The 12,006-nt window shown below is 34.6% G+C and overlaps 1 protein-coding gene across 1 annotated transcript in view; it reads right to left on the bottom strand.

Annotated features, from left to right (window-relative positions):
- Positions 1–4,285: 4,285 nt before the first annotated feature.
- Positions 4,286–12,006, bottom strand: part of CEP44 (centrosomal protein 44) — a 12,991-nt gene continuing 5,270 nt past the window's right edge. The window contains exons 5-10 of the mRNA XM_007456432.1: positions 9,908–10,069; positions 8,496–8,702; positions 7,933–8,008; positions 5,396–5,520; positions 5,103–5,141; positions 4,286–4,327 (exon numbers count right to left, since the gene is read on the bottom strand). Of these exons, the coding sequence (XP_007456494.1) occupies positions 4,286–4,327; positions 5,103–5,141; positions 5,396–5,520; positions 7,933–8,008; positions 8,496–8,702; positions 9,908–10,069 (651 nt within the window). The remainder of the gene's footprint in view (positions 4,328–5,102; positions 5,142–5,395; positions 5,521–7,932; positions 8,009–8,495; positions 8,703–9,907; positions 10,070–12,006) is intronic.

A 12,006-nucleotide genomic window follows, 5' to 3' on the forward strand; every position in this document is an offset into this window, starting at 1 on the left:
AAATACATTCTCTCAAACCCCATTATGTCCCTCCATCTCTTCTGCCATCATAATTGGAGTCCCACTTCCCACGTTTCTTAGATTACTGCAGTAGTCTCCTAAATGGTTCCTCTCCCTCTAGGCCTGCCACCTCTCATTCATTCTCCACACCAAAGCGCTAAATCAAATCCTTCAAAAACCCAACTCTGGTTGATATTCTGCTGGGGCCTGGGTAAACTGATCTTCGGCCACTGTAGCGCCGCCTCCCACACCTACACACACTCCGCATGTCGGCCCTAGTGCACTTTGTCCCAGCGGCCTTCCTCTCTGGCCTTTGATTTTTTTCATGCTAGGCCTCCTGCTTTACCCCTTCTTCCCTGGCTACCCGCCCCCATCACTCATCCTTCTGGACTCAGGTTAACGCCGCTTCCTCTACCCCAGATTCCTCAGATGCATGATGGTTCCCTTTTAGAACTTACTAGACACTGTTACTGCTTATCTGTCTCTCCTGCTCAGCTGTTGGTTGAGGAGAACAGGAATCATGCTTATACCTGTACTCTGCTTACGGCCAGTGCCTGGAACGCTAACTGGCACCTAGTAAACACTTGAAGCGTCATTGTAAATGTATTCATCAGCATACATATAAGGTATGATAACCCTTGTCTAGAACGTATACTGATTGTATCTTTCCTCTGTCAACACATTCCTTCCATAGAAAGGATGTAGCAGGACTGACCAGACCACAGTTTCAACCTGATAAAATCTTACTTATCAGGAAACCTTGATTATAATTTATAATTTCATTATAATTTGATATTAATTTGGCCACCAGATAAATATTAACTACCACTTACTTTGAACAAATGCTAGGCACGAAGGGAAATAAACACTGGAAGAAAGACTGAAAACCAAAACCCTCAAAAACAGAAGTAATGGATATTAACTTCATATAAACAAGTAAGAGCTATGAAATTGGTGTAAAAATAAGAAATATAAACAAGGCACTATAAAGCAGCAAAGAGAGAGAATATAATTTGGCTTCTGTAATTGTGAAAAGTCTTTCCAAGGAAGGAACAGTGTCTTAGAGGATAAGCAGAAATTTTCCAGATGGAAGGGGAAGTCACTCTCAGCAAAAGAAAGTGTGCAAAAGCACGATTTAAGAGAGGCCAATCCACAGAGACAATCAAGACACATGTCTGAGGATTTCAACACCAAACGAATTGAAGAGCTCTGCCCCATGATTTAATAAGTTGATTACACTCCAAGTACACAGCAATTTAAGTGAACTGAAGGATTATATCTACAAATTAGGACTTACGAGGTGCCAGTTAGTGTTCCAAAATATTCAGCCTTCCTATCACTCTAATCCCCACCTTTCAACCTTCCTGGGTAACTAAAATTATGATTCTCTCCTTTTTCTTAACACCCATCTATAATGTATAATTCAAATAACATACATTTGGGATACTTATTGAATAAGTGCTCTGGTTCTTAATTTCAAAATGCTGAGTTGAATACTTTGCATTAAAAATGTTTTTAATCGAATAATTTCTATTAGTGATTTAGTGGACTTCAGAGAAAAATAAGACATACATTCTATACAGTACCCATTCCTACATGTATTAGAAATAAATAAAAACCATGATAAAATGAGTATGGATTTTAAAAAATCCCCTCCCACCCCAATAAATCTGCATGTTCTCAGTGTCGCTACCGCTTTCTTCACTCTTTGAATGAGTAGTATAAACAACCTGACATTTTCACTAGGGGAACCTTGGGATTATTAAAAAGTAAAAATTAAATCTATAATGTTATTGGAGCTCGAAAAGTGCTGTAGCTTGTAAAATTGACAAGGTTCTTTTTCTCTTTAATGCTTCCCCAAGTGCCTGTCAATGATGTAAAGCTGTGAGGAATGAGTAGCATGAAACGCAGCTCCAAAGGCTTGAAGTTCCATTTTTTAGGGAATGTATTAAATGTTAAAACATTACATTACAAAGCGTTAAAGTAAAACAAACAAACAAATATAGAACTACTTTTTCCAACTTAATAGTCCTTGGCTTTGCCTAGAATTTTCATACGGTTGACTTTACTTCGTCTTACTTCACCTTATGCATTCTTAGTGTTTCTATTTGACCTCTGTGCAGCTGTATTCACAGCGCACAGTACAAATAGGGCCACACCAGCTGCTGATGCCTTTGTGGGCAGTATAATACATTACCTTTCATCCCACTTACGGGAGAATTAAGGGGATGGAGTTAGTGAAAATTCCAGTTAACTACGGGTTTAATTATGTAGCTCCAAATCTCTCCAGGAACCCCCTCCCTTACCTTCTCAAGACCTTCAAGTTAATGAAAAGGGGCTGGTCTGTAGTTACCAACTACTAATTACCTAAGAGGGAAATTTTTTTCCTACTATTTCTAAGAGAATTAGAATAACAAATAGTTGTGCTCTCTTCAATAACTTCAGTGAAGTCAAATCTGCTTTCTTTTTCCCCAAAGATTACGTCGTCAAAGTAGTACAGTGAGATTCTTTCTAAGTATAAATGTCTGGTGGCGTTATGTGTTGATTTCATTAGCTCCTGTTTAAGTTGTTAGATAAAAGTATGAAAAAAATTTGGATTCCAAATTTCCACTAGATAATATAAGACACCTTTTACTGTATTTTCAATAGAAACTTATACTTGGCACACTTAATGTATATCAGGAAATTTAAAATGTTTAAAATCATCTAATTGGTATACATGTACACTAACATAAATGAAAAAGGAGAGGGAGGGGAAAAAGAGACCGTGAGAAAAGAAGACGATTTTTTCTTCTCTCTTGCACAAAAAAGAAAATTTCAAAAACACTTCTTTTTAAAATTGGAATTGAGTTTTTCAAAAGGGAAAATATGATCCTATGTTTTACAGGAAATCACATATCTTAATAAAAGGTAAAATACTGGCAGGTAAACCACAAGGTGGTGCTACAATTCCATGCTGATGCTGAATTTTTAGAAGTTTAATTGACAAAGTAGTTTCTTTTATAATCTCGATTCATAAGTTTTTACAATTGAAAAAATAATTGGATTATTTTTCTAATTGGATTCATTAATTCTAGAAAATTCTAGAAATATTTACTGAAACTACTAAATTCAAAGTTGCATGCTAACTTCAAAAGTTCATAATTTTCAAGTATGATGACTACACATGTACCTGCAGTAGAATATTAAAAATGCCTTCTTAAAAGTTATCTCTACTTAGAATTTTAACTTACTATTAATGTATTTTAATAGTATTTATAGTATTTAGTATTAATAGTATTAATACTAATTAATAATAGTATTATAGTATTAATAGTATTTATTCTATTTAATAGAATTTTAACTTACTATTAATGTATTTTAACTTACTATTAATGTATCTAACTTACTATTAATATTAACTTACTATTAATGTTCCATAGGTGACAAATACCAAATTACATTTATATAAGCACAGGAATAAATAAAAGAATTTATCTAGTATTTTAAAATGAATTTCATTTTTCTTTTAATTTAACTTCCTCTAAGACTTTTTCTCTCTCTAGAAAGATATATAACTTCCCATCATTTAAAAAAACAAGAAACAAAAAAACCCTCACTGTGTATCTTGTAATACAGGAATGGCCACCATCTGGGTCTGAGCTGCTGCTCTTAAAATGTGTTACAGAGTAGAGCACTGAAATGCCCGGCACATTTTCACCATTGTCCAACCTGCTTTCAAATACAAAAGGAGAACCATGCCCTAACTTCCTCAACGTTAACTGAAAGCGTGTTGCTGCCTTTTGACTGAGCGTGAAATAGCTGTATTTTTGTTGTATTTCAATCTCAATGAGCATATTTAACTTTTTATTGCAAGATATTCGTCAGTACAGATGGCAAGATGGTATGTATGAGAGCCTCCTGGGGACAATATGCAAGTCCCAGGTGGAGTGTTTCCAACAGGATGTAAACCATGGTCCTCAAGCCTGTACTTTAAAAAACTACTTAGCATGCTGCCAACAAATGTCAACACAAAAATACAGTGCTGGAATGACTTCACGCTGTAAAAGAAATGTACTGGCACCTAAGTTTTCCTAAGAATAGTAAAACTGTAAAGCGGTATAATCACAGCACAAAAATATTTAAGTATTTATTCAACACTGAATGAAAAAGCTAATATACCAAATGGAATTCAAATTCTAATAAAAATATTACAGTATATTAAAATTGTATAGAGAACTCTTTAAAATATACAACATGTACAGGAGCCAAAGTCCTAGAGAAGTTCATGCAGAAAATTCTATAATTAGTGATTTGGACATTTCAGTAACTCTGCAGTTTCTTCAAAATATAATACATAAATAATATATTAAGTAAATAACAAATTCATAGTGAGTCATAGGAATTAGGTTGCTGCAGTTATGCTTTTGAGCCTTAAATAAATTTCAGTGATTATTTATAGGTAGTTACTGTTAATAAGTATACTATGGCCAGAAGGGGAGGAAAAACAACTAGAGTCAATTATGTGTCTTTAATTCTTGAAGCATAAGTTATTTCGGCGCATCTCAATTTCCAAAAAAAAAAAAAAAAATTATAGTCTTTTAAAGTAGTAGGCTGCATGATAATCTTACACAATTTCAATTCATATTTTCTTTCAACTGTTCTTTAAAAAAAATCATGTAATTTCCTATTTGTACTAGATAAAAGTATCATATTTAGTACTACCATACCAACCATTTTCTGAAAAGGACTAGCAATACTTTCACAATACTTAAAATGTCTCCAAACCATCCATCTACATACACAATTTAATATTTTGATAAAGTAGTTATCAAAAATAGATAACTTCTTGATTATCAACCAAAAACATCCCTACACTCTTTAATCTCCAATTAATTCCATTAACAATGTTTTACATCACTTGTTGGAAACAAAAACAGTGACTTATCTCACAAACACATAACTGGAGGTGGATTTATTATCCACTGGAGTCTTGAAGGAAATTCCACACCTGATTGAGAGACCTTCAAGGTTTGAAACACACATGCACATTCTTTATATATCGTAATCCAACACAATTCCCTATAGAGAAATGAATTTCTGTTGCCCCTTTCTGTTACTTACATTTTTTTCATCCTTTCCATTTTCTGGATTGTTGTTTCCTTTAATTTAAAAAGCAACAAATTTAGGCCATTTCTCAAAGTAAACCATAATCAAAGATGGACCGTGAACATGTAAAACACAGTCTAAAACATTGCATTAAGTACCGTTTATTTATCACAAAGAATTTTTATGAGATTAAGATTTACAGTTTCACTATTTTTCTTGCCCATGGCTTCTGCAACTAAATCTAATGCTTGCTTGTTCTCTTGACCTCACAGAGGAAATCACCTAAGTAGTTGCCAGTTCTTCTTACCTCAGAAATCTCTTTCAAACCACAGTAATTAATAGTTGAGGTTCTGGGAGTTGAATCGGATGATACCATACTATAACCAGAGGACAAAGGAATATTTGCTTGCCTTTCCTCTTTGCTTTTTCTATCTGTGGAGAAATTAATTTTTAGGTTACCTTTTCCTTTCATAGTAGAGTCAAATATCTAAAATTTTATCTATAGAGGGAAGAAACATAAACCTCTCAATATAAAGTGCCTACTGGTATAGGTCTAGATGAGTTTTTAATATTCTTTTAGGATAATGACCTGCATATGGAGATCTGGATATTAAAAACTGGTCAATAAAAATCACAAAAAGTAATATTATCTTTATCATGATAGCAATCAATTGAATATGCAGGTTAATGTATTTTTCAATAAGCTACTGATCCGTGTGTATTTTTTTCTTAAAATGGTGGCAACTATTACTAAAACTGACTATATGTACTTCCTAAAAATCAGGAAACATTCCACCCTAAGTTGACATGTATGGAAAAAAGTTGCTTAAAATTCAGGTTCACAGATTTATTGAAGAACTGAACAACTTTCCATTTCCAGTATCCTGATATTATTCAACAAAATGATGGCAAGTCTTTCCTACCATCGAATTGGATATAGAACATCAGAGATAAAACAAGTTCCTGTCCAACCAATCTCATAAGCCCTATGTTTTTAGTCATGGTACAGTTGGCTGCAAAAACAAGGCGAAAAAAAAAAAATCAGGTACCCATTTAAACTGGTTTACATAGTTTAACTGTAAGCCTACACAGACAACCTCAATCAGGGAACAAAGTGTTAGCACACGAGGACTCTGGTCTCTCATGGAGCCACAGTCTCTCCTGTCTCCTTCTCTTGCCTGTTTGCTCCATTCCTCTACTTACTAATGGGCATGAACTTCTCCAAAAGCATTCCCAACTTAACATGATCCTCAGATCAGACTGGTGAACTGTCGCTCTCAACATCAAAAGGAATTCAAACCCTCTGCTTCCAGGTAGCATGGAGAGGTAAGGTGTAATGTGTCAGGCTTCATAAATTTGACTCAATTGATCAGGGTCCGATTATACATTTTTTGAGACTAGGTATTCAACTCATTCATAATCTATAATCCATTTCAGATAGTGGTCTATCTGCTCATCACTCTTAAGTCCTAGCATAGGACTAATGTGTTAAAAGTATGTCCTGTAACCTGTTATTTAAAAAGTACTAAGCCCAAACAGGTGAAATCGAACTTGGAAAAGGCAATGTTTTGCAAATAGCAGACTTCAGTATTCTTTCAATGCATAAAAACTTGATTTCTACCATATACAGATAGATACTGGTGACAGAAGCACAGACGTTGTGCTAGACAGACCATAAGATAAAGTTCTTGCTCTCAAGGATCTTAGAGTTGAGCTTTGAAATTTGTTGAGTAATGAATGAAGGATAAATGGAAAAAAGTCAACTTCTACCAAATCTGAAGTTTGTAGTCTATAATAAATCTACTGCCAGAAGCAGCATCTCAAATAATTTTATTTAATAACCTAATTATTGAACTTGTTTTCTGTGCAATGAAACTGGCACGTGCACTGAATATGTAGTGTTGAAGAGAAAACGTCAAAGCTAGTTTGCCTCTTTTCAAACTGTCCCATCATTCAATAGCTGTGTGGCCTTTGGCAGTTATTTAATCTCTCTTCCTCATCTGTAAAATATGGGTTATAATAGCACTTATCGTGCTTTGAGAATTAAATGCTTTACTATCACAGTTGGAACAGTGCAGGCCTGTAGTTACCACTATAATGTGTTGTTGTTAAATTGTTATACACATAGTAGCTGAAAGATTTAATGAGGTTAAACACCCACAGATTTAAAAAGTTAGCTTCATTATGAATTCTCAACTGGACAAAATATCTCTTCTGCAAATATGATTTAATTACAAACACAACAAAATTTAGACCTTTGTCTTTTCAAAAAGTATAAGAATCAAAAAAATTAAAGCTTTAACTGAAAAGCTGCTCAGAAATCTTATCCCTGCTGCTCCGTCACAATGACAATGTCAGTAGCCTAGTGAGGTTAAGTGACACGAAGATTTGTCCTAATTTTAGGTCCTTCTCATTTTATCACCATCAGTGAACTGTTGAAATGCAAGAGGTCTGTAACACTTTAGAGGTTACTGACAAATGTGTTTTTTTCTCTTACATATATTATTTACATATGCAAAGGCTACTACTTAAGTTTAAATTAGAAACTTTCGAGGTCCATTTATTATTCTAAAGCACTTTGCAATTAAAAGAGTAAAACATCTCTAAAAGTTTGCAATTTTGCACACTGGAATTTATGCAACTACTACATGTAAGACATGTAAGTTGGCTTTTCTAGCAATCCTTGACTTATAGTCTGTAAGTTTGATATTTTCTTTGTTCTTAGGAGATTTGCAATTTCTAAAAAAATAAGGTTTGAGGATAATTAAACTGACCAAATACTATGAAAACATTTTTGTGAAAACTCCTTACCATATCACCAATTCCAGTACGCTGAGAACTTACCCGGATTGAGACTATCCACGTCGCTACTAGAAGCACAGTCTTCACTCATCTCATTAAACTCTATACATTCATCATTCTGAAATGATACAGTTTAGTATTTAGAATAAAATAAAAAGATATGTTCTCATTTTATGCTCTTACTGCTAAGCACAAAATATATAGATGACATAATAAATACTTACTTTTGATTATTTTATTTACAAGCAAAACATAAATATTCCTACATATAAAAAATGATCTCTTAAATGTGGAAGGAGAGAGAAAACTTGAATCTACTAACTTTCTAGGAAGGAAAGACAGACTAGGACCAGCAATGACATAACTGTCTCTAAAAGCTCAGCTTACAAGTTTGTCAGATTATCTTATTTGATGAAGAGAAAAGCAATAGTCACAACAACCATCACCAAACAGGGTGTTCCTAAACAGGCCTTCATCCCAACTGAACACTTCCCATTACCTAAGTATTCTCTTATTTAACATTCCAAATAAGAGAATAATAATGAACAAAGGAATTACTTTATTGTATCTTGAGATATTCTATAAATGTAAAGGAAAGAAAATACCTTTTTAGACAAAAGCATTTCTGTTTCAAGAAGAGTGACACGACTTAGAAGATCAGCCCAGGTTTTTTCATTCACCATCACTTTCCCTTTCATTTTTTCTTCCAAAGATTCTAATCTACTTTCTATGCAAGTCAGTTTCTTCAGCTTTTCTTGGCATTCAGCAAGCATAGTCTGTAGTGCAATAATCTCAGGATTGACTTCTGTATCCTAAAATGATTAGAAAGATTAAAAATATTACACAGATTAAAATTCCTGTAATTCAGTGTATTCCCATTTCCATGTGTTGTTTCAATAGTTACAGCAGGCGGGACAGCATGAGAGTTAAGAGTGCTACTTCTGGAGCAGGCACCTTGGACACTTAAACTAGCTCATGCGAGATGCCCGATGCCTCAATTTCCTTATCTAAAAAGAAAAAGATGACAAGAGTGCCAACTTCATTTGGGTCTTGTAAGATTAAACGGATTAATTTGTATAAAGCTCTTAGAACAGTATCAGTTTGTACAATAAAACTGTAAGTGACTAGCTTCTTATAACTAGATCTAGCAGAAAGCTAAGAGGAAATGACCGAGAAATGAGATTGTTCCATTTGCTATAAACGGGAAGTAAGCCTAATGGTCATCTGGTAGTTTTTTTTTTTTTTTTTTTTTTTTTTTCGGTACGCGGGCTTCTCACTGTTGTGGCCTCTCCCATTGTGGAGCACAGGCTCCGGACACGCAGGCTCAGCGGCCATGGCTCATGGACCCAGCCGCTCCGTGGCATGTGGGATCTTCCTGGACCGGGGCACGAACCTGTGTCCCCTGCATCGGCAAGCGGACTCTCAACCACTACGTCACCAGGGAAGCCCCATCTGGTAGTTTTTAAATGCCAACTGTATACCAAGATGTATAGAAGTCACAAGACATAGAAGACGGACAGAAAAAGAAGTTTTAACAGAAGCAGTAGAGATGAGACACTATAATGGGGTCTGCGGCAATAAAGTAATAGCAACGATATTCCGAGAGAGAGAGAGCAAAGGACAGCAAGGGCCCCAAAAGGAAAATGAAAAGGTGGTAATGCACCATTTTTTTCCATTCATCAATATGGGGAAGAGGTGATAAAGAACCTTCACTAAACAAAGTAGTATATCTCTATCTCTCACCAGACTGTCAATTCCTTGAAGTCAAGTCCTATGTCTTATTCATCTTTGCGTTACCCATGACATCTCTCCTAGTACCCTAAATATAAGCAGCAAATTGTATCTTTTGAATTATATTCAGTAAGACTTATTGATTCTTAAGTAATGGTAACAAAGGTAACATGTCATGATCAATAATTTAAAAGGCTAGAAATGTTCCAAAGATTAGATGCGGAAATAATCATGTATATCAAAGCAAGAAATATCGGCGTCTGTTAAAGAAGTCCCAGATTCTTACTTGCTGCTCACACTTAATTTCAGGAACCTGTAATTCAGGAATCTTTATTTCAGCAGCCTTTAAGTCACAAACATCAAATGCTTCATTAACATCTGTTACTGTATCTTCAGGAATGTTAGGACCATCTTCATTGTACAGGTGCCGGATCACCACAGCTTTCTTCTGCACAGAGAAAAACATGTCAGAGATGCTTCCCTGTTCTCCACAATTATTTTAAACATACACGTAGTAATTTTTCAAAAGAAACATCCTATCTTCCATTTAAGATTTACAGAAGTTTAAATTACCACATATGCATATACCAAATATTACAAACTTATTATTTTAGGTGTGATGATACAATTGTGGTCATGATTTTTAAGAAGCATTCTTATATTTTACAAAAATATTGAAATATTTATTCAATGATGTCTGGGACTTGTTTCAAATGGTTTCAGGTTTGGGAGAAAAGATGTTGGGAAAAGTGGTTACAATTAAGATGAAACAAGATTAGCAAAGATTTGACCAATTGCGGAATCACAGAATGGATACTTCTGTACAGGTTTGAAATGTTCCATAAGAAGAAGCTATTTTCAAAAGGTTAACACACTATTCACATGTAAATAATCAAGAACTGGCTTTATGAGTAGGACTCATTACAATTTTTTTTTTTTGTATTAAACAAACCACAAAACATAAGACTGTCAATAACAATTCAAACTAAGGGAAAGTCCTGAGAGTAAAGGCACCAGGTCAAACCGCATTTACGTAGGACTTTTCTGCCTACTTCCTTTTCTACGGGCAATCTGCGTATGAACATGAACTCAGCACATGTGACATAGAAGGCACTGGGGAGGAGACAACTTGCTTCAGTATTGACTCAGTTTTTCATGTAAACAAAGGAATGCACTTACTACTCCAACTCTTCTAAACTGGAATACTTTTAATAACTATTCAAATTTCTGAGAATTAAGAATTTGATGTAATTTACAAAATTCTGATGGATAACAAAGGAAACTTTATTTTACGAAAACTAAAAAGTCTAATGTCTTCAAATTTTCTGTCTTTCTTTGTTAGGACAATTTAGATCACCCCTCAGCCCCCATACTGAAATAGAAGATTGAAAAATGCATTCAGTTCTATCAACTCATACTTAGTAAGTCCTTACAGTGGACCTAATCCTGTGCTAAGCACAATGAATATTAAAAAAATCAGTGTAAGAAAATCCCTGTTTAGATAAATTCTAGTTGGGAAAGGATACAAGACACTTACATTCCTTTTCATATTGCCCTCATCACCTGGAGCAAAACAGGCATATTTTTTTTTAAAAGTAACTGACATAAGAGCCTTTTTCTTCCAGTTAAATGTCACTACTTTTTATAATGGCATAAAGTATAAATATCTTCACAGATTCCGTTTATATAACTCATATTTTGAATTGCGGAAAAATAATTCCCTAGATTTTACTTCAGCCAAAAAATACTCACATTCCTTTACCTAATGACACATCGGTTATTCATCTGGTAGTCTACCCTTCAATCTCAAAGGGCTTGCCCAAGGTGGAAGACAGCTGAAAGTATATTTACCATTATAAAATAATATTTTGGCTTCATTTTCCCTTGGAGATGGAAAAACTATCCCTAAAGGCATTGGACTCATTCAGCCACAGGTGCTTGAAGCAGACAAGGGCAGGGAAGGTATCTACCAACAAAGAGAAAATATTCAAAACACTACCCCAAAACCAGATTATAGACTTAAGGAACTATCAATCATTGGATAATTCACAGTCCTGGTATAGAAATATGAATGTATGCAAATCATGACCTATCACTGTAAGTAAAGGGAGGGTCTTTAGGAAGACTAGATACGTAATTAAGTGCAAATGTTCATGATCGCAAGAGGCAGAATTAAAGATTAGAAATATAAAGAGAAAGCCTGTTCAGTTGTACGTTTCTACCCTCTTCTTATAACTTTAGGAATGTTCCCAGATAATATGTGATATGCACTGTTAAAAATCCTTACATTCTAATGTCTAAGCAGAATGTTTTACCAGATGCTAGTCAGAAAAGTGAACCTTATACGTTGGATTGACTAGGTAGGTAACTCTTAACACTACACGA

This window comes from Lipotes vexillifer, unplaced genomic scaffold (genome assembly GCF_000442215.2).
Source record: "Lipotes vexillifer unplaced genomic scaffold, Lipotes_vexillifer_v1.1 scaffold294, whole genome shotgun sequence".
Lineage (NCBI taxonomy): Eukaryota > Metazoa > Chordata > Mammalia > Artiodactyla > Lipotidae > Lipotes > Lipotes vexillifer.